At 33.7% G+C, this 27953-nt stretch overlaps 1 protein-coding gene across 7 annotated transcripts; it reads right to left on the bottom strand.

Annotated features, from left to right (window-relative positions):
* Positions 1 to 46: 46 nt before the first annotated feature.
* Positions 47 to 27953, bottom strand: LOC122719314 (unconventional myosin-IXa-like). 7 transcript variants are annotated; one of them, XR_006347557.1, is made up of 15 exons: positions 27812 to 27953; positions 27397 to 27698; positions 26673 to 27290; positions 26292 to 26590; positions 25954 to 26213; positions 25558 to 25865; positions 25108 to 25445; positions 24935 to 24995; positions 23648 to 23974; positions 21510 to 22433; positions 21326 to 21403; positions 19021 to 21257; positions 17911 to 18945; positions 17560 to 17817; positions 47 to 74 (listed from the first exon to the last, which is right to left on the bottom strand). XR_006347557.1 is itself a non-coding variant. In XM_043945025.1 (14 exons), the coding sequence occupies exons 2-14, from the start codon at positions 27687 to 27689 to the stop codon at positions 17720 to 17722; spliced, it is 6876 nt and encodes a 2291-aa protein (XP_043800960.1). In that variant the 5' UTR covers positions 27690 to 27698; positions 27812 to 27953; the 3' UTR covers positions 9347 to 17719. The 7 variants fall into 7 exon arrangements, 3 of the variants coding, with proteins under 3 accessions (XP_043800960.1, XP_043800961.1, XP_043800962.1); XR_006347556.1 differs by lacking the exon at positions 47 to 74 and adding an exon at positions 9347 to 12706 and having other exon boundaries at positions 13818 to 17817; XR_006347554.1 differs by lacking the exon at positions 47 to 74 and adding an exon at positions 9347 to 16398 and having other exon boundaries at positions 16502 to 17817.

Below are 27953 nucleotides of genomic sequence, written 5' to 3'. Positions count from 1 at the left end.
GATCAGGGATTCAGGGTTTCTTCTCGATCCTCGTCACATCCACACCGTTCTACGTGAACGTAATACATCTAGAACTGTAAAAAAAAAAAAAGAAAAGAAAGGAGTAACAATTTCATTTAATTAAACTCATTTAAACGTAAATGAAAAGCGTTCCCGTTCGAGCGACCGACCGAGATTCTATTTAAGCACCGTAATCGAAGGAGTTAATTGACTTGGCCGCGAAACCGGTAACTTCTCGTCTCTTCTTCTTCCCGACATTGAATCCGTATCGATCACCTTTAAAATGGAATAAATTGGAAAAAATGTATCGTTCCAACGTAATACTAGTCCCAGAATCTCTAAAAGGATTTTGCGAATCCTATATATATATCGAAAAAAAAAAAATGAGAAATCTATCCGACTACCCCCTTAAAATCCATCTGTGACAAAACTCGCAGAGCGTTCATCATTTTCGTCGTTACTTTCTCTCTCTGTTTCTATTATTTTCAAAGGAATTTAATCGAAAATCCGTATTCAAGCTGCGTATGAAATATTCTCGTAGCCAAAAGAATTAAATTTTGTAACGAATTTAGCTTTCAATTGGCCAATCAGATTTCATAGTTTAGTTTATTTTTCGCCGGTATGTAATAAATTCTATCTCGAAGTTATCTTGATTAAACCTCGATACATGTCGGGCCAGAGACCTCCAATAATGCCCTACAAACCCTGCTACAAATACTTTTAAACACGTATTTTACGATGTCCCGTGTATTTATTGGATTCGAAGAGAAAGTAATCTCGACTTTGTAATCGCATAGGAACACACGTTTCTACTGAAATATATATTTCACCCTCTTAAGATAAATTTAATAGTATGGACAAAGATATTTTGTCCGTATATTTTGAAATCGTTTATACCAGAGAGAGAAAGAGAGAGAGAGAGAGAGAGAGAGAGAGAGAGAGAGAGAGAGAGAGAGAGAGAGAGAGAGAGAAATCAATCGAAATTTTCGAAATTGCTTTCATTCACGTGTAAATAAAATTATATTTATACGAAATTGGATTAAATGGATATAAAATGCGAAAAAGATCTTAGAAAAATATCGTACTGTTTTATAATTAAATAACGCATGTATGATTGAAATTTGAACGGAAATTTAAACCGAGGAGAATAAAGACCTGTCTCATCCTCCTTTGAAACATCGTGACACGTCGACACGAATTTACAAAATTTCATGCAATTTAAATTTTCCACAAATACATAAAGTCCCGTGTTATACTGCTGGCGAGATCCAGCCATTTCGCGCGTCAACGGCGTCAAACTTGTGAACAAACTTTTGGTTTAAGCGATATTTGTACGAGACCCACGCGATATCAATTGATTTGAACGAGGTTCCATCTCGCCCATACACAACCAAGTGTAACAGGAGTAACAGGGTTACCCGGTCGAACTTACAACTCGTCGCCAACATCCATACGGCGTTTACAGAGAAAGTTAACCAGACAAGGAGTTTGTTTGCCGACTACCAACATTTTATGGAATTGGACCTCGTCGTAACCGAGGTTTGGGCGATGGCCGATTCCCACCCTTGAGCATCGCTTCCACACGGAATTCGTTAACGGTAAAGATATCTTCGCGTGTTGTTGAAAGCAGGGTTAGAAAGCTTAGTATTGTATCAGATTCGAGCATAAAGAAAGGGAGAAAAAAAGAAATAAATTTCGACGAAGAAAGTTAATCTACCCCCTCGGATCGGTGAACTATCATCCATCTTGTTTGTCATCTATTGATTTATTGGGATATTTGGGATCTATTCAAATATTTAATGGAGAATTAAAAACGAAAAGTGAAACACTCTACGATGATGTTATTCGAATGCGTTATTAGATATCTAATCTTTCAAAATATAAAAATTGATTCTAATATCTCTTAGCATCTTTTTGAAAGGAATAGTATATAGTAATCACTTTATTCTAAATAATGTCAAAAATTTTGTTTATTATTCAATTACGCGTTATTCAATCAATTTCAATTAAATAAAAATTGGTTTCTTCTTTCGTTTCCGATTCGGAAATGTATAAAAGTGGGAATGAAATTACAAATATCGGATGGAAATGAAATTTTGTTGTATCGATGTAAGGTTTCAATTATGTATATTGACGTTATTAAAAAAAAGAATAATCGAACCGAAACGAAAGGGATTTCGTTGTGTAAATATAAATATTATAGATGATAAAAAATACGAGATATCACGTCGATATAATCTCATTTAGATGTACATACGTCGGACTGTTTCCCAACCATCTTCCTGGTTATAAATATTGATTTTCCCGAGCAATCGAGAACACTCAATGTGGCTGTGTGTAACCTGAAAAGGTCCTTGACATTTTTACACGGTTTAAGAATAACTATAACCGCTAACCGTGTTGAGTGAAAATATTATAGGCTTGTTGTAACGTTCTTCTTGTAAAAAAAAAAAAAAAAAAAGATCGAGTAACGTGTTTTACAATTTTTCTCGATAATATTGTGAAAAATGATACGCTCAAGAATACACGAAACACGCTACTAAATATTATTAAGTCGATGGAAGGTAAATGATCGATTGAAATGAAAATAATATGCATTATCATTACACTACTATAATTGTGATTAACAATTCGAATATTATGGGGAAGAAGATATTACTTACATTAAATGGAGCAGTGCAGTTTGAAATTAAATGATATTATTAATTATGATATTTTTTTGAAAATGAATTTTTACGTTAATGTACAAAAATATCTGAGTTGTAACGTCCCTCGTGCATATGAAATAATTACAAAAAAGCTAATTGGATTAAAATATGAATTCGTAACTAATTTCCATTTTGAATCCCCCGGATTTCCCTGCGCGCTATTACGCGTATTTTCAATTCCCTTAAACAATTTTTCCACGAACGAATATAAATCTTTCTATTTTATAATAAAATATCGGAAGTAAAAGGTCCGGTTGAGAAACAAATTATCTCGAAAATATTAGAATATTTTTTTAACGGAATGGAATGAATAAGCTTGTTGTTAATAAATGAAAAATTAAACGTGTACGTACACGTAATAACGATTCAAACTTTTTGCGCTTTGATGTTTTTAACTAGAGCTTATCAACGTGTAACGCGTTAAATACAAAATATTAAAATGTGAAAATAATTTTAACACAATATTCATTTTGTTGAAATATTAACGCATCGACAATATTAATATTTATTAAATTATTAATTACAATTTGTACGAGTGTTTCAGAATCTCGTCCTACAAACAGCACAACTGAATTTACCCTGATAGATTCCCTATTAAAATTTATCCAAATTTAACCAAAGAGTTTTCCACTCGTGTCGATTCACTTTTACTTAAATTAAGAAAATCTATCTCCTTATATCTAACTCGAACAAAACTCGAGTGCAAATGCGACACTAATAAACGACCTAATAATTCCAATCTAGAAAATAAAATTTTGAAAAATCATTCGAAAAATCATCTAATACTTATAATACTTATATAATAATCGATCGATAAATCTAATTTAAAATCTCTCGAAATTTTATCAATTAATTACGACAATACCACGCGTCCATTACAAGCGTCGCCCTCTAAACAGGATGATGATTCGACGTCTTCGATCGCGTCACAATGGAGGATGCACACCTCGGTATTAAATCTCCATTGCTCGAAGCGTCGTCGATACTTCTGCATTACTGGCCGCCCACGCGTCACCGTTTGCGAAGCATAAATTCTCTTTGATTTGCACACGAATCGCGACACGTTGGCCAGCATCCCGGACACCGGACACGGCTTTCTCCCTTTCGTACGTTCGATTCGAGGCGAGCGCAACGAGGCACGGCGGACAATCACGAGGGACAGAGCAATTTGTTCGGGCAAATTAGGTTAAATCTGAATCTTGGTGGTCTCGTTTTCCCTCTTGCCATCGATTATACTACACGCACACACGCGCCTGGATCCGCGGTGGAAGAATGGGACAAAGGGAGGGGGAGGGGGAGGGTGGAATGGGAGCATCGCGTGCCCGACCGAATGGAAAGTGGAGAAAAATTGAGGGAAATCGATTCGAGGGTATATTTCACGAGTGAATTGATGGTTTTAGGTTTTTTATAATGTTAAATAAAGCTTGGAAAAGAGTGGTGATCAAATTTTCCACTCGGTGGAAAACTCGCTTCTTTGTTAATACATGAAATTTTACACGCGTTTATTGACACTAGATTTATCAATTTTTGTCCTATTATTTTTTTTATTCGAGTTCGAATCAATATTTGTTTTTGTGCGCGCGATTTTATAACTGAAAAAACTAACAAGAGCCAACATCTATTGGATTGGCTTGGTGGTCTTAGGTGTTCAGTTAAAAATAATAGAGTAATGGGGGAAGATAAATTTTTATATATCTATGAAGAATATTTTAATTGTCTTTATTATTATATAAGTTATTTGATATTTTGGATTTTTTATAGATTTTATAAATTTCGATTCTTGTTGAATCTTTCAATAATTAAAACGTTAATAAATAATTTTGAATATTTAAGAAAGTTAAGCATCCAAACATTAATTGAAAAGGCTATTAAAAATGTATGTTTATTTAAATTTTAAATTTAAATTAAATTGGCAAATATTATAAAACAAGAAATAATTCATAATTAAAATATCAATCCATTATTAATCCAGTATTAAACGAAAAGCATTTCATAAAAATCGTGCATTTTGTACCTTAAAAATGGATTTTAATCTTTATCGATGTTATAAGTCTGTTTAAATTTCAAAATTGTTTGACACACAAATAAATTAAATAATTAATTATTTCATCTTTTAATTAATTATGATTTACCATTATTATATTAAAATGTCTCGTTATTATAAAAAAATATATGGCTAGTATAAAATTGTTTCATTCAGATAATAACGTTCAATATTGAACAATATTGATAAACAGATGAAACGAATTTATTAAATTCAATATATATGAATCTCATATAAAATATATTGTTTATCAGAAAAACTCATATAAAATTAATGGTTATTTTAACATATTAAAATATATTAACTTTTAACTTTCTTTTATCTTTCAAAAAAATATATAGTTGATCTGTGATGAAAATTTCGAGTATTTTTATCAAATTATTTTATATACTCGTTTCCTTTAATCGAATATAAATAAAGGATATCGATATCGATATAACGTATATCATATAACAAAATGGAAATTTGTAAAAATTTCAAATCAAAGTTAAAAACCATTTGTATCGAAACATTTTACAGTAATTGTGCAAGTTTGTTGATTTCAGTTTTATAGAAACTTCGTGTTATTGCTGTTTCAAGCCAAGTTCGGCCAAGTTTATATTCATAAAGAAAAGTAGTCAGAAAACTACGTTTTCGCAAGTTACACTTTCGAAAGAAGTAGAACATTGTTACTTTAAAAATTTGATCAAACCAAAGAGAACGGAATGATAAATCAAATCCTTTTATAATAAAACGATATTCAATTTTCAACAAACAATTTATCCAACGTTCCATGATCATACCACCAGAACAGAAACTTAACAACAACTCGACTGATATTAATCGCGCGACAATCTGATTCAGAACAGAAAAATCAAATCAAATCTTTATTTATATTTCCAAATATCAAATCATCCCTTTCGACACTTCCCAATTCTCGAAAATATCTTAATCTCTCGATATTTCCCAATTTCCTTTTCTCGATAACATCTCAACCCTCTAATCTCCCCTCCTCGATACTTCCCAACCTTCAATTTTCCCTTCTTCAACAATATCACTCCATTCCCGCGACCCCTCGATATTTATTGTTTCCCCTCTACATCTTCGTAACACAAACGGTGTTATTTCAGTGCTTTCAACCCCACGACCCACGAGTCCATATTCGATAATCGAGCTTTCCTCTCGAGGCGCGAAAAAAAGGCGCGAAAGCGAGAGAAAGAGAGAGAAAGAGAAAGAGAGACGACTGAAAATCGTGGTCGTCGGTCGCCGCGCAAAAAGGATCATCTTCCTCGTAAGGAAGGTGGCTTCGAAAAGGAAAGAAGCAGATGGTGGCCTTCTGGTGGCTTCGAAAAAGGCTGGAAGGAATGGGTCTTCTCCCGGTAGAGGAGAAGAAGAAGTGGCGTCCGCCTATTTTATCTCGAGGATTTACAGCCCCCTCCCCTGGCCAACCTCTTCGCCCGATTGTCCGTGAATTCGAACGGTTATATCATTCGGAATTTCATTTCTGTCCAACCGCGGAACATTATCGTCCGTTTGTTCTGTCGCACACGAGTTCTGAGAGATTTTCCACTCCGCCACCCTCATAATTTCTCCCCTCGAACTTACCTCTCTCTCCCTCCCTCCCTTCCTTCACCGCCAATACCTCGAAACGACGTACTTAATAGCCAGCGAAAGACCGGTCGTATATTTGTCGAAAATTCGGAATCGCGCCGATACGAGGGAAACTGGGAGTGTGGTTATCGTGTGGTTTTAGCCCAGTTTACCGATATATACCGATATTACTTTACGTGGAACGGGGTAGAGGGAAATCGAAGGATGAAAAATTGTGAGGTTAAGGTAGAGATAACGAGGTAACTTCTACACGAATACTCTTAGACGAATTTCTATTATCTGAATTTGAACGTTGCGTAATTGTATAATTTCGGTTAATATCGAGCGGATATTTTACGAGGTATTTTGCTCTTATCGACAGACTTATATTATCTCTGAGCTGATAAGAATAGGTAATGAAAATGTTAATGGGTTAATGAAAATGTTAATGGTAATGTCTATATTATTACCGAATACTCGGTTATCCGATTTCCTTTGTCCTTCTATTACTAATTTCGTTTTGTAATTGCTTCTGTTACACGAATAAAACTTGTTAAACAGTGGAAATTCCTTGTAAAAATTGTTTCTATAATAAAGAAAGCACATAGAACTAGATACAAATGTAATTTCAAATTCAAAGTTTAATTCATGTCTAAGTTTGAGAGACTCTCATTTGATTTTTTGTATAAGTTTTAAACGTATGAACTAGTAAAAGTTAATTTGCGTTGTCATAAATAAAAATTTATAAAACTATCTTCTTATATAGTAATTTAAAATATTGGAAACAAATTTAAGTTTGATAATTTTTTAGGAGAGTTTCCAAGATTTTACAAAAATCGTAACCCATAATTCCGACGTTCCAATTTGCTTAATCAATTCACTTTTTTAAATTACAGGTGGCCACACGTTATATAGTTCAATATTGCATCAAACCAGAGGCAGTTTGGCTATCATAACGGATAATTAATCCGACAGATTACTTGCCAATTGCAATTGCCAATGTGTCCAGATTAATTAAAGATCAACGTTTAATGGATGAACTGGTCGAAGATCTCGTAACGAACGTGTTTATGGATCGTTGTGCAAAACGTGGGATTCAACATTTTCGCCAAGTATTGTTCCATTAACAACCTGCAGCTTTGTTCGTCGACTTCTTCGTCGGCAATTATCACCGATCTGTGAAAGCTCGTTCGTGAAATCAGCAATGTCTGCCGTTTTCATAATAGAAGTCGAACAAGAACCCACGTAACAGTAATAACATTCTACGACGTTACATATTACCAAAAATAACGTGCACGAAATCATTTTGGACATAGTTTCTAAAATCGAATATTCACTTGTTTCTTACGTGTGTATTGTATCACGATTGCGTGTGTTTGATTATATGATATCATGACTTTCTTATCAAAATAAAGGATGCGATTTATTATCGATTTGTGTGGAAAAGTGATACTCTCTTTTATGACGTATCCTTTGGGTATTATCCGGTGATACAATACGATGTTCTACATCTTCGTTATGTATTCGTATCGAAACAAAGAATACGAATTATCGATACTCGTGAAGTTGGTAAAAGTATGTATTTGTTACGTATCTTTGTGCAATATCGTGGTTGAATGTGGATCGAAAGGCATCCGTTAATACGTTGTTATATATCAAAAGATACATAACGAAGTCGATCTGTTATTATTATTGTCATATCATCGAAGAAATGACACGATATCCAATTATCTAATTGAAAGCTAGTGTATAGTTTATATATAGGGAAGAGAATTTTTCTGCTTTTATTCCATTGGATAAATTGTTATTGGTAACCAGTCGAGAAATTAGAGCTTGAAATAATGGTAGCCAACAATAAGAGACAGAAGTTGGTTGAGCACAAAACTGCAAACAAGAGCAATAGATTACGATTCTTTGTGAAATACAATGACGTTGAATTACAAGAGTTAAAGAAAAGTCAATATTTCCAACGTTATAGGATCAATCTCGCTTTTGTACTGTTTCATACAATGACATGAAGAATGAATCCTGTTGGTCTTTATTATTCTTTCTCACTTCCCTTTAGCATTGTTCATCCATCATCAAAGTAAATATAAAAAGGATAACTAAATGATGGAAGATAGATATAGATTTTACTAGATTTCAAAGTATTTTTATCTCTTCCATTTCTTTTATTTTTAAATGTCTGGTCTATTCCTTGACTTGATTTCTCTGACCTATTAAAGGGTTTTCTCATCTCACAGTAATCATACCTTTTATTCCAGATTGTATTCTTCCTATTCTTTTCATTTCTTTTTTTTCTTTTTGTTTTTTATATTTTATGTAATATTTAATTTATTTTATTATATTTCCCTTTTTTCATTCTTCATCTATTATCTCTCTTCTTTCTTCTATTTCTTATACTTCTTTTCTCTATTCTGTATTATCTCTCTTCATCCTCTTCTATATTTTTTTTTCTTTTATCTCTTCTTTTCAACGATCTCCAAGGATCTTAGTATACGAATATGAAAAAATTCCACAATTACACAAATGTATTTGAAATATAGTATTAACTGTAATAATTATCTTATTATTTTAACCCTTTTCCTCTTTAAAATAACGTTAAATAAGAATATTTTTTGGTAGAAAGACTACACGTGTAATATCCATAATGAGAAAATATTATAAATAAAATTGTAACAATCTTTTCGCATTCTATACTTGATGCATATTCATATTTTGTACATTCAAATCACGTCGTTGCCATATTTCGTTGCTATCACGGAGCTTTGTAGAACGACCAAAACTATTATCCCACTTAAGTACTTAATCGTGAAACTTAAACGTGCGAAGAAAACATTGGAAACGAGAATTTCTCAAATTAACCCGGGATAATTATTGGAAATTGATCAACGATACATCGCTCCATCCATCGTATTATTTTTAAATTACATATTTTGAACTGAAATTTTTATCTCCCCTTCGAAAAGAAAAAAGAAAAAAATAACACGAGGATCATACGAAAACAATATCGTTAGGTATAAGGTAGATACTTATTATTTACTGTCAGGTATGCTGTACATAATATTTCTTTTGCCTTACAAATATTATATAAAATTACAGTCGATCACGGAGAGTAACCTCGCACACAGTCTCTCGCGGACGCATCATATGATATAACCACACGCAGACAGGCGACACGTACACGCGCACACATGCACACATAAACGCGAAACACCCCCCTCTCTAGAGCTCGAGTAAACGTTATTACAGATTCGCCGGATGAACTCGGTTAAACCTTCCCTCCTAAATTCACGACAGACACGACGTATGCAAGTGTAGCAAACGGTCGTAACTTGGGGAACGCGCGCGTCACTCGCAATCCTCCTCGCGATCTCCCACACGCCGACTATCTTCCCTTTCGATCCAACCTCGACTCGTATATCGTTGTTGCGGAAAAGAAAATTCTTCGAAATCACGATGACGACGAAATATCGATAATATATATATATATATAATCGTTCGACAAGCGGATGAATTTAATTTAATATTCGAAATTACACGTAATGCGCGTTAAATCTTGGGGTCATAATCTCTCTCTTGGTCGATCTTTATTTTTTGTTCTTTCTTTTTTTCTATCTCGATTTCTCACAGGCAAAATCCACTGAAAAATAAAACCTTTAAAGATGTTTAATTCGGCTCGTTAATCTTCGAAATACTACGTCTAGCTTCGAAAAGGAAAGTTTTTAAAGAAGGAACAAAAAAAAAATCGAGTGGAAAATCCCATTTTCCGGTAAATCCCGACGGAGAAAAGAACAAGTGCCATCTATTCGGCAGACACGTAACAGAACCGTTCCCAGTGTATTCTGCGTGGGAGAATCGAAACAAAAAGGCAGGAAGATACGGGATAAAAGGGGGAAAAGGGAGCACGTTCGTTGTCCCTCGAAACGAGGACCATCGTTGTTGGGACGTAACTGTGGCGGAAAACGAAGAGACTCGTATTTCGAGAATGTACAAGACCATCAGAGGCTCGACTCTTATTCGCATTTTATTGCCAACTTCGATGGCCGTGGAGAGGAAAGAAAAAAGGGGTAATAGTAAAAAAAAAAAAAAAAAAAAACAAAATGTCGCGCGTTACGTGTGTATCACCGTGCATCGTTTTTTTCGTTCGTTGCCAATATCCCTATGGCTAAGACTACTCGTTTCACTTCGATACTCGCTAATCCCCACTGATTAGGGTGTGAAAACGTGCGATCGAGCGTAAATCGAGAGATAGAACCGTCTCTCTTCGAGAGAGAGAGAGAGAGAGAGAAAGAGAAAAAGAAAGAGAGGTCTCTTCGATGATCTGTGAAGAATCGAATGGACGAAACGAATGGAAAATCGGAAACCTGTGAGATCAAAGGGGAAGGGGCTCGCGCTCTCTTTGGATTCGCCGCGCAATTATCCGCACGCGTGACCAGTGAAATCACGCTCTTAATACGGCCGAGGATTATCCATTGAATCCATTGAGACTGTCATACTGTCGATCTCCAAGTTCCACGTGGTTGGAACTGTTACAAGCGCAAGTTTTTCTCGGTCTCGGGAACTGAAACTCGTTCCGCAATTACTCTGTTAGGGAGTTCACATCGTGAGGGAAAGTTCGAGTCGTGAAAAGGAACGTGATGGTTGGTTACCTGTACGAGACGCCACGTAATTCACATTTCGTGAGTACAACAACACGAAATGCTTGTCGCAACACGCATTTTATCCGCTTTAACAAGAATCGAGTAGCTTTTCATTTTCGCGAATTTTCTTCCTCGGATATAATTATCGTCCCCAACGGTTGGAAATAGCAGCGAAAACTCGTCGAATCCGATCCGACGTTTTTTTTTTTTTTTCACGTTTCAACGCCACGCACGCACGCAACGCAACGCATCGCATCGCATCACACAACAACGCAACCAGGCAACGACAAACAGGCAGCCGAAAAGATGAACACGCCAAAGAAGATTTGAGCGCAGCGGTACGGTACACACTACTAATATCGAGAGGGTAGCCGCGGTTGATCAGACGCAGAGAAAGAAGAGGGAAGAGAAACGAAAGAACGTGGGATGGAGGAAGAACTGAGAAGAGTGTGGATGAGCGTGGCAGGTTTTTTTTTTTTCTCGTGGAATTGTTTCAGAATATCGTTCTGTTCCGCGGAAGCTCGTACGTGGAAAAGAACGGAGATTAACAGGCTATATATATATATTTAAAACTCATGGCTACATGGAACGAAGAAAAGAAGTGGAAGCTACGTTTACTGCTGTGAATTTCTCCGTTCTTTTCGACCCTTGCGTGTCTATTATTAGTTTTATACAGATATACATATATGTATATATATGTATATATATATATGTGTGTATATATATATATATATGTATATTTATATATATATATATATATATGTATGTATGTATGTATTTTCGAAAAGCGCGCCATCTCGCGCCGGCGCATGCACGCAACGACGCGTCGATCGCGCGTGCGCACTCGCGCTGTTTAAATCGAGCGACAAAAGAATTAGCCGCTCAACAAGACTTTATTTACGCACTCCTACACGATTTCTGCACACATACTTCTACGTATTTATATATATAATCATATATTTATATATGTATATTTATATCATCCTTCGTGCGACACACCATCACGCCTGCTCTCTCTATCTCCGTTTATCACACGTACACGCTCACGCTTTTTTTTTGTTCGAAGAAAAATAACAGGTATGTATATTATATATGTATAAATACAATGAACGGGATGTCCAAACTCGTCGCGCATTGGACAAAATATATCCATTGTTGAGGAAGGAAGAAGTTAAAAGATAACGCGCTTTATCGATCAATGTTCTCTTACGCAATGGAGCGCAAGATCGTACGATCCAATTAAACACTTCTCTTTAGAAGTTTGGAGTAAGCACGACGAATGTGGATACACCGATCGCGCGATCGTGATCTTTTAGATTTTACGCCAAGACACAAATGGGAAGAGCGTTTCAATGTCCCGACGTTTCGGTGTATTATAATCGTTGAACATCGCATGAATCTGTTCCTTTGCCCCCATCCCCCCTCCTCCATCCCAGATCGATACCAGACACCTCGAGTTTTCGGTGTTTCGAGCACCCCCCGTCGACTTTCCTCGACGATCGTGACACGGTATCGAATCGCGCACACTCGAGATTGAATGGCGATGAATACTCACGCACGATGCTCGTAAAAACGAAGAGAAGGCCGCGTCTGTACTGCACCTACTACGAGCGAAAGTACGTCCTTTCGTTGTCGACGATCGTTCGGTCAACGCGTCAACGATCGCCGACCAAAGATCGGTACGGATGAGGGGCAAAGGGTAGGCTTCCTCCGCGACAACGCGAACGTTGTCGGCTCTGTAACTGTAATAAGCGTATTTAGAAGAATTCCACGATAGAATTCGGCCGAGAAAAACAAGGACGATAATTTCTCTCGTCGCAGTCGCAGCTTCATTGGACGATCTTTTTTTTTTTTTTCTTTTTTTTTTTCCGTTTCATTTCGCAGAGATTTTTTTTTCGACGAGCAAAATCGACGCGAGCTCAGGGTTCTGGTGAGGTTTATTTGTTAATTGATGGGCGAGGCCATCCAAGTTTGAAACGTCGTGAACCGAAGTCCACAGAAGACAAAAATATAGAATGGAGTGTGACGAGAAGATCGTGGTCGGCATACGCCGCGCGCGATCGAGCTAATTAGGAATTTTTCGGGGCGATATTGTCATGAAGAGTTCCGTTTTTTTTCTTCTCGCGCCTATGTACAAACACAGATCGTGCGGCAGAGTAGAAGAATCTCCAATAAATCTTATTCGTTCTTCGACGCGACCGACTTGAAGATCGATCGCTCCGCAATATCTAATCAATGACTCGATTATGAATCGTGAATACACACGGTTAATAATTTCGACGACGCTCGACACAGCGGAAAACCAAATTTCATCGATTATTCTGCGCAAGATCGGTAACCGATCTCGAATAACGTGAAATTTTCGCTTTACGAGAAGACGAGGAGTCGCCGAGAAAATAACCGGAATGTCACGTTCCATATTGTCGTCGTTCTTTCCAATCCTTGTTCGCTTTCCTCCCTTCACGATCGAAGTGGATGATATTTTTGTGCGCTCGATACTCGCGCGAAGCACCTTTTTTTTTTTTTTTTTTTTTTTGCACAATAGAAGCGTAATGCGTTTGCGTTAAAACGATCGTCTACAGATTAGTTTAACGATTAAGTTCTTACTCATCGCTTAACCTGGTTAAAAAGACTAAATCCCAGCTGCGCCACGGTGGAAAAACTCTAACGTGATTTACAAGCTGTAGAACCGTGGCCGGCCTCCCTAATAATAAATTTCTCGAAGGATAAAAAAAAAAAAAAAACAGAAACGTGCGCTTCTCTAAGGGAGGACGAAAGAGTCAGAAGACTGATTTAACAATTGATCTCGATAAAAAGCGATAACAGACTAGGCGAAACGAAAATCAAACCTACTTTTTAATCAACCCTTTTTTGCCTCGTAAACAACAAACATTCGCCCGAAGAAATCTTTACAGAACACTTTCTAGATACTGAAATTAACAGTAACGTTTTCAGCATAAAGAACGTTTAACGCTAACCAATGTGTTCTTCTCTTATCGTCCATATCTATACACGCCACGTCCATTATCTATCGATAAAAAAAAAGAAAAAAAAAAAAAGAAAAAGAACGAATTTCACGAAGAAGAGGAATAAAAATAGAAAAATATAATCCGTATGATCCGTAATTAGTTGATTTGATTAATATTTATTGAAACTAATTAACAGATATTGAGCTGATAATAAGCTTCTTAAAAGCTTCGCCAAGTATTATCATTTAAGAAATAATTGAGGAAAATTGTCCTGGTACAAAGTAGCAGGTTGCTAGGAAACTCGAATCGATATTTGAGAAGAACGCTATAGAACGTAAAAGAACAAATTCCAGTGTATAACGTGAAACTGTAATGTGAAACGTAAAAGGATGATTAATACTGATCAAGATAAAAGAACCTTTATCGGATTAATAACACGCAAGTTTTTCTTCGATCGATAATGGACACGCACGTGCATTCATGTAACACGTAATGCTTCTTTTCACGATACTCAATGTCGATGATTCGAGAGCACGATGAACCAAGAACTTGTTGTTGGTTTCGATCATATCGAGAAAAAAATCATTCGACTCAATCGACCAATCGTCGTTTCGAATGGTCATCGTGACCAACATCGTAGAAGCCTCGAACTCGAGAAAATGGTATAACATTTCAACATTTAAAAAAAAAAAAAAAAACACGCTACGATCCGATTCACGTAATAGAACAAAACATATGTCACAACGATCTTATTTCTAATAAGTGTAAAAATCGATCAACCGTAAAACGAAGAAATTTACGCTCACCCTACAATTTCGTAAAATCATCGAAGATGAGCGTTAGAAGAAGAGCGTACGTAGATACATTTAAAACAATTGAGATTCTTGATCGATCATTTTTAAAACGTACGTAATCACGTAAATTTCGCGAGTCGATTGAGGAAGAAAAGGAGAAACAGATAAAAAGAAGAAATGGCGATTATTTTGAAAGAAGTCGCGTGCCTTTTTTCCAAATTTTCCAACTTAATCCTAATAGTTACTTGGGTAAAAGTCACGCGTGGCCCGATAATTTAAGGAACGATTCGATTCGACCTGTTCGAATCGCTCGATTTATACGCTGCTAAAAGATATTTCTACACAGCTTGGAACATGTATGTGTACCATATACGTGTATAAATATTCCCTCCTTCCTTTTACGTATATACAGAGAGATCCTCTCTCTATTCGTGGCCGGTCGTTTGATTAGATTTAAAGCGCGCTAACGAAACGTTGGTGAAGTCGAGCGATTAAACGAGGAAAGAAAAAAATTTCGAATTAAAAGTGATCGAATACAAAGTATTATAAAATATTTTAAATTAAATATCTCACGAAAGGAAGATGATTTTAAACGATATTGATAGAAATAAAAAAAAAAAAAATGAAGTATTAAATTTTTGAGGAAAATCGTGACGCTTCGTCGTTGAATTAAAATTAAAATGATACAATAGGGTTTTTGATTAAATGCTTGAATAAAAAGCTTGAATAAATCAGAAATGTTCGAATAGAAGTGACTTTTTTCTTTCTTTCTTTCTTTTTTCTTTTTTTTTTTTTTTTTTTTTTTTTTTTCCCACTTTTCGCGAAACGCGACCTCGAAATTTTTTGTTCTACCGCTTCACTCGAACAACTTCCTGACTCTTTCAATTGTTTAGTATTCGAGTCTGGCGCGAGGACGTACGAAAGAAAAACAGACCAACTATATATACTATAGCGGTGTATTAAAAAAGGGGGAGATGAGCATAAAGAAAGCGAAAACTAAAAAAAATAAAAAAAAAAAAAAAGATGGACGACAAGGAAATTAAAACGAAATCGTAATAAATCTCAAGTAAAAAAAAAAAAAAAAAAATCGTGTGTTGAGTTCGATGTATACAAAAAAAATCTTCATATATACATAAGTACTCGTGTATACACAAGTTTTCCCCATGTGTAAGTGTGTGTATATACCTATATATTAATACATGTTCGCTCGAACTCGTTATGTATATATGTATATATATATATATAAAGTCTCTCTGTATGAAAAAAAATAGCTTAAGTAAAAACTGATATGAAAGAAAATAATTGGAAGGCCCTGTGTATATGTGTGTTTGTGTTCTATATACTTACTTTATCGACAGAATATAGGCATGTGTAAATTCTACACGGTGAATATCGACAGTAGAAATATAATCTTGGTAACGACTCTCGTAAAGTTAACAATAATAACAAATTATTACGAGATATTCATTATCGCATATATCGGGTGACTCGAGAAGTTTCAGCCGTATTATATTTATTTGAATATTTTTACCTTTCGTAAATCAGCTACACAAGTTCCGGTAAAAGGCGAGCTTGACAGATTCATTGCAACATGCCAATTTTATCGATCATATTCATGTATTATCAAAAAAACAGAATTATTGTTGTGACGAAAAAAATCAGGACTGCGACCTAAAAATAACATTCTTTAATAAGTAAAAAAATTTAATGACATTCATATACAATGCAAAGTAATATCAATGAATATTTTGATAAATAATTAAAACAGATTTACATTGATATGTTTTTTGCCAAAAATAAAAAGAAATTATAAAAGGATTCGATGATTACGCTTTTAACAGGATTCAAATCATCCATCATGTATTGATCCAAGCAACGGTATAAAAATCGGCAAGAACTTCTCGGATAACCTAATAATATGTACAAGTTATAATTTGGTTTTTTACTTCTTTCCGCGTGATTCGATAACACTATTGTATCGCGCGCGCGAGTATTCTATGTATAAAAAAAAAAAAAAAAGAAAAAAAGTGAATGAAATATGCTTGGTAAAAACGAAACCTGACGAAGTGCCTTACTAATTCTCCTTTTCTCAAGTCTTCGATCAAATACATTGTTCTTTTCACTTTTCATCGCCGTTTCTTTCATCATTCTGTTAATAAAAAGAAACGAATGAGAATTTTCGTTTCTAAGCTTGGCGATTGTCAAAAAACAAAAAAAAAAAAAAAAACCAGCATAAACTTGCGCTTCTGTTAGGAAAAAAAGAAGTTACTATTGGTACACACAACAACGCAACAGTCCATAAAATCTGTAAAAAGAATAAAGAACAAGAATGGATCGTTTTTAAACGAACCGATAAAACCTGGATAGAACGAGAATTTAAATGCGACTAAACATTCGTAACAATAACTGATGAACATTATTCAGTTTTCTTTCCCATTTTGTATTATAAGATAACTATGATCCTCCGTGTCAATCATAGAAAAAAATGAAATATGAGATATATCGAAACAGAGAAGATATTCTATCATAGAATATCTGTAAAATATAACTTTTTTTTTTTTAATGGAGTTTTCTAAACATCTAATCTGATTGACAGTCTTCGATAAGAGGAATGCGTTCCAGAAGAAAAATAGCTTATAAAATGAATATTACATACACTTCTCGTGAAGTTGTATTTTCGTGTATTTTGTTGCAATCGTTTTTTTAGAAATCTCTGAAAGCTTTGCGACAGAGTGAAAAATAATATATATATGCGTGTGTGTTCATATATATATATATATGTTTGATCGAATTATCAGCTTAATTTCGCGTGGAACAAATTACTAGACCTACCTAATATCGTGTTTCTACTTATTTAAATTACTAGCGGCTTGCCGATGAGACCAGAAGTAAGACTCGTCGATTCGCTGCCATCAGTCAACGCTTCACAGCGCGTGTCATGTTGCTACATTTAACGATTATCATTCCTTGTGGTAACGTTTACCGTGGATGGTCATACCATTACCATGTCTTCATCGACACTGATGATCGTCGGAAATGCATTGTCTGTAGAACTTTGCCTCTGGATAGGTTTCTTTCTTACGAGTCCATCTATTGATAAGATAAAAAAAACAAAAAAAAAAAAAAAATATAACGAAATATATATCAACTACAAAATAAAATTAAACATATAAATAAAATAACCTTGAACGCTTAAGCATAAAAATTTACCGGCGGAAGATGGAAGAAGATCATCAAGAGATCCATCATCCAAATCCGTAGCAGATAGAAGTAGGTCATCATCCGAAGAAGCTCTTGTTAGGCTGGGAAGAGTTGAAGTTAGTAGGGCCTTTTCCTTTTGGATTTCTTGTATATGGTCGACGAGAAGCGCCTCTTCTTCGTCCCCTCGATCTCTGTCTCGATCTGCGGTAGCGCCTCTAGCGGTTACGATTGGAGTTGCCGTGTTTAATTCTTCTGGACTAAAGATTTTGGAAGATCGTAAACTGGATAAACGATGAGTCGCTGTGTGACAAGCGGATTCGAGTGTATTTATATCGGCTAAAGTTGCTCGTACGACTCTCAATTTTTCTTGTACGATCGTTTCGACGCAACAGGTTTGCCTGCCAACATCTTGCAACGAATCTTGCGCAGGCAGCGTTCTGTTCGTTCTCAGAATACATGGTGCGAAGACTATTGCTAAAGCCGATGGAGACATTCGATTGTCGACCTCGTGAAGTGCTACTCTGGCTAAATGAACGATTAATCGTTCCATTAGATCGAAATTCGGTTTTGGTAGTTTTTTCAAAATGGCGAATAGGGTGCTAATTCGATCCCGCGGATCCGTCAAATTCGCAGCGTGCAGAAAATCATCGTAATACTCAAAAGTGAGCAAAGGTTCAGGCATATCACGAAAGAAACTTTTCAATACTGCTGCAAGCACGTGTACTTGATAATTCTCGAAATCCACTCCTTCGAGATCACCTTCGTCCATTTTTAATTTCAATTCTTTCACTTTAGAACTGACACCGCTTTTTCGATATATACCTTCCGTATAAAGACCATGCATTTCTATAGTCGTGATTAGCCGATCTACCACTATCGGTACTTTACCGTCACCACAATCTAATTTATATAACGGTACACCAAATACCTTGTGTGAATTCATTTCGTGTAAAGCTTCTTTTCCACATTCCGCCGATGCTTTCATATAACATTTTTTGTGGCACGTTAACTTACAATCTGAGTACAAAAATAAATATATGTATGAATAATAATTATTAAGAAAGAAAATAAATTAAGAAAAAATATACTTACTCTGACAGACGAGTCCTCGTTCAATAGGCCACATAAAGAATGACGTACACACTTCACAGGCTGTAGGTATATTTATAATAGTTAATTGGAACATATGATTACCATGTCGTGTTGGTTCCTCGTGTTTCCGTTTCTTTTCCTTCTTACGCTTGCTTTTACTCTGTTTCTCCGGTGCTTCTGTTTTGACTAGCGTCATAAATTCGTTCATAAATCCTCTAAACGCGTTAACTCCCATCGTCACGGGAAAATCTTCACTGGTATTTTCTTGTTTGCAGACTGTTTCCATTACGTGTAAAAAGTTCGCTATTAGATCAGTGTATTTGATATTGCCCTCGACGCCTTGCTGAATAGCAACGCTATAAGTAATCACAAGATCGTCTTTAAATTTACGTAAAGCCTGTTTGAATACGCGATCAACTTCGCTGGGTTTTCTGCCTTCTTCTTGGCCTTCCATTATGTATATTTTTTTGGTAATGAAATCCTGCATAAGAGCTAATTCCTTTGCATCGGATATAATTTTATCGGTACTATCAGAGAAAACCGATGTACCGGTTAAACTGAATTTCGATGCCACTACTTGTTTCGAAGCGTCGTAAGGTGTTCTTGGTGGTTTCCTATTTTTTCGTCTGTTTGGAGTATTCGCTAATATACAGGGCATTTTAAGTACTCCGCCATTCTGAATACATTTCACGTGATACAACTGTTTACAGTCGATACATTTGTACCCTTGTGTAACAAACGCATCCATTTTTTCATGACAACAAACGCATACATCGTCTTTGGCAAATCTTGCTACTTTCCTAAAACAATGGCCGGCTAATGTAAAAAGATTGCCTTTCCATTCTAAAAGATCCATTCCAGGTGCAAGTTTTAAATCATTGGGACTCGTATCAGTTCCAGGTTTTTCTTCGCTAAGTCCTGATATTTTAGTTGCTGGATCCGAATTTCTTCTTCTTAACTCTAACGTTGTTATAGCATTGGATCTTAAACGTTTACCTGGTTGTTGCGTTTTCGATGTTCCTTCATTTTTGTTCATAGGCCAATCTGCTACTGATCTCGAAGATGTTTCATGCGGACTATCTTTTCGAGTTCGCACATTTGTTGATTTATGTAGATCACTTTCCTTAATCGTACCCAGAAATTTTGCTTCTCCACTATTCGTTTCCGATACGCTCTCACCCATGGATCGACATTGAACTTCTCGAGTAGGTCGATTCCGTCTAGCGCTTCTGACAGGCACATCAGGTTCGCATTTTTCTTTTGATCTCAAATTTTTCTCCTTAGAGGAAGTTCCTTTTAACAAAGGACTTTTTAAAACATTTTCATCGGCATCTAATTTCATAGATGTATCTCCTTCTGAATTTTGTCTTCTTAAGTAACTAAAATCTTTGATTTCTTTACTATGAACATAAGCGTGATCGCGTCTAATGGGTGAAGCTGGAATATTTTCTATTCGCTCATTCGGTACACTATTATCACTTAATCGACGCTGTTCTCGAGTTGACGAAGATTCTATATGAACAAAACGATCACTATCTAATTTCACGTTATAATTTGCTGCTTCGTTTGGCTTTTCTTGCGTTTGTTCGAATAAGTTATCTGCTAAACTTTTATATTGGGATACATTTGGAGAACGCGTTAACGTTGATTTTTGTGGACCAGACATTAAATATTCGCTATAATTAATGGACGAAAAGTCTGGTCTTCGACGCCAGACATCAGAATTTGGACTATGTGTTAAGCTTACATTAGATTGATGATATGAAACTTCTCGTGGACTTGAAAATGATGGAGTGGTGTTAAAGATAGGTGGGGCACTTTGCACAGTACTTGGAATTTCTATATCAGTCTCTCCATCGCTATATCCTGTCGACGAACTGTCTGCTCGTTTATTAACAGACGGCAATCGGCTTAAAGCATTTACTAAATTTGTGTTTGTTGCAATTATTGAAGATTGATCACTACGTTTCGTTCTAGTGCTTGGTATCGGTTTACTGTAAGAATTGTCTTGAGATTCAGAACTATTAACGCTCATTTGAGATTCATAACTCCTTAAACTAGTCAAACTTTCTAAACTGCTTTTACGCTCATTAAATTCATCCGAAGGAAAAGAATCCGTATTTCTTAAGATTGCAGGTTCATGTAATATTCTTGTATTTGGTGTATTTGGAGTAACTTTACGCTTCGAATATGATATACTTGTGTCAATTGGATTATCTCGTAACACGTTTTCCATTCTACAATTAACATATATTATTGTTATATAATCAATGATTTTTATATGAAAGAACAAATATTTAATTACCTCGCTGATGTAAAACGATTTTGAGATTCTGTCTTGCGAACCGTATTAAATTCTAACATTCCATGATCCATGAGTGACCTGTATTAGAGAGAAATATTAATAATATATTTCTAATTATTTATATTTTTAATTATTATAATATATATTATTATAATTTTTTAATATCGTCTCAGCAATTACTTACTCTTCACTATTTCTGAGCTTAGAATACACCTTGTTGTTGTCATGTACTAGTTCTCCTTGATTTTGAATTTCTTTATATTCTCTAATTTCTTCAATAGGTAATTTTTTTCGTTTCTTTAATTCTGCAAAAGCTTTTCTTGCTCTGTTACCTCGAACATGGGCTTGAAAAGTAATTACACATGATTTCAGTTTTTTATACCAACTATGTTGTTTATATGCTCTCCAAGTAGATTGAATATGAATGGAAGCCTCAATTCTAGCTCGTAGAGAATGCGCATGTCTTTGAGCCATAATCATTCTCCAAAATGACTGTATTTGCACAACTGCATTTTTCAATCTAAGGAATTTTCTTCTTTCCAAACAAGCACGAAACCATTTTTGTATAGTTGTAATACTTGTAATAATTTGTTGATGTAATTCGATATCTAATTTAATTTTTTCTGATTCCCGAAGGAATACTTTAGTTGTTCCAAGTTGATAATTATCTCTATTTAAATTTAATGTCAATAAAAAATCTCTAACATCAGACTGAGAACTTAACAAACCTTTAGGCAATAACATTCTATATAATTGAATAAATTCTTCGTAAGTTAATCTAACATTAAATCCAGCTTGTCTTATTCTGACTGTTTCTAACATTCCTGTATATCTTAATTGTCGTTGCACCGTTTCCTCGTCAAATTCATTTGGTACTTTATTAGCATTGCTTTTAATACATCTAATGAAGAAAGGATTTGCTTGATTTAAAGTATCCATAAGACTATGCAGACTTTGTTGAAATTGTGCTGATACTGTCATAGGTTGTTTTCTTGCTTTTCCAGGTCCTGTACCATAACTCTGTGTTCTTCCAGCAAGTGTTTTTACAGTTTGTAGATTTTTTAAACCCTTCTTACCACGTTCTCTTGGTCGAAATGATTTATTTTTCCTGTAAAAGTTTTAAATTTCAATTTTTTAATATTAATAAATGTTTAAAAAAAATCCTTTTCCTATTTTTTTAAACTTCCTAATAAAATAAAATAACATATAAATTATTAAATTTCAATGAAAAAAACTTTATGTCATTATAATTATTTAATTATTTAATTTATTGATTTTTTTATTAATTAATCAAATTATTTTAAATAGAAAGTAAACACATAGAAAAACAGGAAAAGGAGAATTCTATAATGACACATATAACATTGCAAAAAGTAATAATTAATTATTACAAACGTATTATGAAATATAAATAGCAAACATTTAGCAGAATATCATTAGAATTTATATAACTAGATTATAATAACAAATATAATAAAGCATATGATATTAAAATTAATTGTATATAGAAATATATATATAGTATATTTACAGATTTAGAAATTTTTAATAATATACAAGAAATATAATCTGATTACTATACTAAATAAATGCATAATTAATATCAGTGTTAATGATAAGCAATTTGCATTCTTCATGAACTAAAAATTTTTTAAGTTAAAATTTGTATTTTTTATTTAGTATATAAATTTATATTTTGTGCAAAAATTTACGATTTATTAAATTCATAAAATCGTGCAATTTATTTGTGAGAAATTAATAAGAAAAAATGTTTTTAAAATTAAGTTTAATGCTAAAGGATTTTTTGAATTGAATGTGTATGCTATATTAAGCAACATATGATAAATTAGTCCATTTTTAATTTAAACATTAAATTAATAAACAAATATAAATACCATGTATATAATATTATATTCTATTTCTAACTCTATGGATTAATGGACTAATTTAAATATTAATTCAAAAAACAAAAGCTATTATTATGAAATTAACATGCATTAATTGTAACTAAGATTATGAGCAAATAAATCAAATGTGATGACTAAAGACGTCTGAGGATAATGATCGTGAATATTATGATATATAAAATGATTTTAATGATTTCTAAAAGATGTATGATAACTCCATAAAATAATGAATACTTGTAGGAAGCTGTATAACTGCATGGGAAGACCATTAATGTCCTATTGAAATACTATTACCTATGCAAGAAAATCCTTCACCCAAAATTACTATAGAGCACACACTACCTTTATTGTAGAGCAGTGAGATTTTATAGCTTAAATTACAATGTTATGGAATATTAAATAGCTGTTTACATACATGACTATTTGATTAGCGCGTTCCATGACATTTGCTTCGTCTTTTGGAAGCACCCTCTCTAGCGGACTATGAGTATCTCGCCTGAGTTTATTATTACTATGAGGGTGGTCTTCCCTGCCTCTTATTAAATAACCCTTCATCGTGGTTACATTTGATGAGTGTTGCGTTTGATTAATGTTTCGAAATTGTGGCCACGACAATCGGTTGTTGTTTACATTATCGTTGTTTTCGAGTTGTATAGAAGATAATGTGGTAGTGGGTATAGTTGATGGTATACAGACACTGCGCTGCTTCTGATAGCTTGGTGGACGATTATGTTTGTGCGAACTGAAAAAGTCTCTCATGCTTAGTTTTTCTTTTTTGGTAGTTTTATGTAACTAAATAATACTTAAACCATTCGGTATCAACATACAATTTAAATTTTTAACTTTGGTTATTAAAAATTTTAGAGAAAAAATGATTTTTCTGAGAATCTATTTCATGAATGATTTGAATGAAACAATGTGAATTTTAATGATTGATATGAATTGTATAAATAAAAAATTATTGTTGAATTATTAATCATGCTTAAGAATAGCAAGAAAATTAATATATTTTAATAAATAACAGGATGTAACTATATTGCAAAAGTTATGAAGATTGCACTCTAATTACACTTAATACAAAAAGTGCATACAAAAAACTCTAAACAATATTTTTTATAAACAAGATTGGAAAAAGTTATATGGATTTACAAATTATTTATAATTTATTTCTAGTTATTGTTACAAATTCAATAAAATTTGAATTCAAATGTAAAATTTAATATAATATAAAGATAAAAGTAATGATAAGCATTGTAAATCCATAAGACATTTTTGCATAAAAAAATGTAATATTTGCCAAAATGACACATACAGTGGATCAAAAGACCACTTACGCGATTCGGTTAATAGTTAGATTGACGGTCGACAACGTCACAAGATGGCTACAGGGACAAAAGACATGTGGCCAATGTAAATATAATTAACGTTTGCTTCAATTATAAACACATAGGAATTTCTTCAGCTTGATGCAAATATTATTAACGCACAACGTAGATTTATACTTTGTAGGGTGATATAATATGCAGATAAAACATATTCAAAAAACAAGCGCAATAACATTGCCATTTGTTTATCACGATCATTATTATATAACTAATAAATATTGCTCTATATTATGAGTATACAAGCACTCAAATATTTTTGAGTCACCCTTTACGAAAGTAAAAATGATATACAATTTAAACAGAAAAATTGTGTATACCTTATCAAATTCTCGTTCGGTGTCCTATATCTATTTTGTATAGACGTTTTTGTACCATCAGCTAAAATAAAAAAATATTTTTGCGTTATTATTATAAAGAAATTATAAACAAATTATAAGAGAAGGGAATGATAATAAAAAAAAAAAATCCATGAAAAATAAGAATATTATACCTCGACCATGTCTATGAGCTCGACCTGCTTCTTGAAAAGCAAAATGAGCACGAAAAAATGCTCGAAGTATCGCCCATCTAAATACAGCAACTGGATCTGCACCCACTAATTCTCGAACAAAAGCAAGAGAAGAATTTTTCAATACCCCAACAACACCATCAGGTCGCATTAAATCCAGATTTTTTTCTCTCATATTAGCAGCTTGATACTTAACAGCTCCTGCATAATGCCGTACAACAAAAGCTGCTTCGCGTCGTTGTGGCGCTTCATAAAATAGATTGTCTTTATGCACTGAATTAAATTTTTGTAGCAGTGTCTCATTCGTTGCACCCGGAAAGCTGTCAAAAATATTTTTAATTTAATAAAACTTGAATATTAAAAAAAAAAAAAAAAAAGAAAAAAAAAAATAAAATAAAATAAAATAAAATAAAATAAATGCAAAATACTAACTTGCACTGATCGTCTAAGAGACAAAGAAGACCATTCGGTTTTCCTTCTATTAAATTTAAACAACCTGAATTATCACTGTATCCTATATCTGTCCATCTAATCCCCTGTTTTCTGTACTCTCGTTGTTCATATTGAAAAACATGCTGATTGAAATAGTGTTGTAATTGTTCGTTTGCATAATTTATACATAATTGCTCAAAGCTATTGCACATTTTAAAATCCTCAAAACCAAAAATATCTAGTACACCTATGCTATTACCTTGATGATCTCTAAGGGTATCTTTCTTAGAAAGCAAAGCATGATTCACCTATTAAAAACAAAATGTTATCTTATTTCATAATATATTTATAATATTTATTATTAATAAAATTATTATTAATAAGATGATATTTTACCTGAAGTACAATCCAATCAAATAAAGCTCCATACAGACATTTAGCCATAGCATCTCTTGCTGCAATTGCTTCTGGAAGTCTATAGTTAATGACTAATGTTTCTCCTGAAGCTCTTGCACGTTTGGCAGTAAGTGCAGCCAAAAGAGTTTCTTGTTTTACTCTAAGTAATTCAGATATCAATGCAACCACTTCAGGATTTTTAACTCCTACAGCTTCATCATGATGATGATAAGATTTTTTAGGCTGAAACTCCACATTACCTATGATGAACAATGAGATATGCTTAGTTAATGAGACAAAAATTCACTAAAATAAATTGATTACAAATTATTAATTACCAAGTAAAAGAACAGCTGATAGAACTGCAAACAATCGTCTCTGCTTTTCTGGCGTAAATCCGACCATTTCCATAGATTGTTTCAGTCTTGAGAATTCATGTCGTTCATCAACATTTTCTAATCCATAACAACCACTTTTATTTAAATAGTTATAACGATCACAACTTTCTAAATGCAGAAGTTGCTTTTCTTGTTCACTTGCTCCAGCCAAAAGATAATAAAATACATGATAATTTCTTTCATTTCTGCCTTGAGAAACTATTCTTGATTTTTCCAAAAGATACTTTTGTACAACCGCCCTAAAAATAATTTTAATAATACAAATAAATATAAAAATATAATATAATTTTTACAATTTATATACCTATATAAAAATCTTACCCATGCACCATTCCATTTTCTTTATAATTCACTTGGATAAATTTGCCAAAACGACTACTATTATTGTTATGTGCAGTTTTTGCATTTCCAAATGCTTCCAGTACTGGACCAGCACTGAGTATTGTCTGTTCAACACCACTACCATGAGAACCTTTTTGACTTAAAGCTGTCAAATGATGTAATAAAAAATTTGTTGATTCTGTTTTACCAGATCCACTTTCACCACTAATAACAATACACTGATTTCTTTTTTCTTTAAGCATACAATGATAAGCTGCATCAGCTATGGCAAATATATGCGGAGGTATATCTGGCCCCAATCTTCTATTTTGATAGAGTTTTACATATTTTGGATTGTAAATAGGATAAAATTTAAATGGATTCAATGCAATTAATATACTGCCCACATATGTATATATGTTTCCAGCTAAAAACCTAGCCCGAAGGTTGTCTAATAGAGTTTGCTCATTAAGATCTGGAAGTTGACATAGATCTGGATACTCTTTATCTCGTGGTTGATATAGGAATCTATTAAAATAGTCCTTGAGAAGCTGTGGATCCATGGGAAACCTACTATCTGACCATAAATAATCTGGTTGTTTTTTCCTCAAGTAAAACCTAAAAATAAAATTTTAGAATTCTTCTTAATCTTATAATTTATTTATATTTTAAAATAATTTATTTTTTTAAAATAAATTTCTGATATTTTAAATAAATTTTTTACCTATAATATTCTTGTTGTGCTGCATTTTTGGGCCATAATAACATAAGTGCTACTGGACACTCAGATGGCCCAAGTCTTCTTTCTTTACATTCTTGCCCAACAGAGTTTCCTACTACTTCTGCTAATTCATAAGCATTAGAAACAGATGCATCAACTAATCCAAGTCTTTCTATAATACATTCCACTATTTCAGCTGATGAAGTTTGTTTTGTAGCTTTAATTGAAAGTGCTTCATATTCTGGGCTCCACTCACCCACAAATACTTGCACTACTCCAGAGCCACAACTGTCCATTTTTTAACCCTATATAACAAAATAAAATATTTAATCTTAAACTAATTTATATATATATATATATATATATATAAAAACACACACACACACACAAATTTCATTATATTCATATGAAATTATACCTTGTTTTATATAGGGTTAACAAATTTGTCCTCTATCATCCAGACAAAACTTCAAATGTATTGTTTCTTCTTCTTCTTTCTGTTTTTCAATTATGTACAACCACTGATGTAAACGTTTAAAATAACTTTTATACATTTTGTT

The sequence above is a fragment of the Apis laboriosa genome, unplaced genomic scaffold (genome assembly GCF_014066325.1).
Source record: "Apis laboriosa isolate Shangri-la unplaced genomic scaffold, ASM1406632v1 scaffold74_cov149, whole genome shotgun sequence".
Classification (NCBI taxonomy): domain Eukaryota; kingdom Metazoa; phylum Arthropoda; class Insecta; order Hymenoptera; family Apidae; genus Apis; species Apis laboriosa.
This window is presented reverse-complemented; position numbering and strand designations above follow the sequence as displayed.

Excerpts from the sequence above, each read along its gene's own strand:
- LOC122719314 (XM_043945025.1), bottom strand. The coding sequence starts at position 27,689 with ATGGACAGTTGTGGCTCTGGAGTAGTGCAAGTATTTGTGGGTGAGTGG. Across the intron at positions 23,975-24,934 it reads CCGAACGAGAATTTGATAAG|TTCGCACAAACATAATCGTC; the intron begins GTATACACAATT and ends AGACTTTTTCAG. Across the intron at positions 17,818-17,910 it reads TTTATGCTTAAGCGTTCAAG|ATGGACTCGTAAGAAAGAAA; the intron begins GTTATTTTATTT and ends TCTTATCAATAG.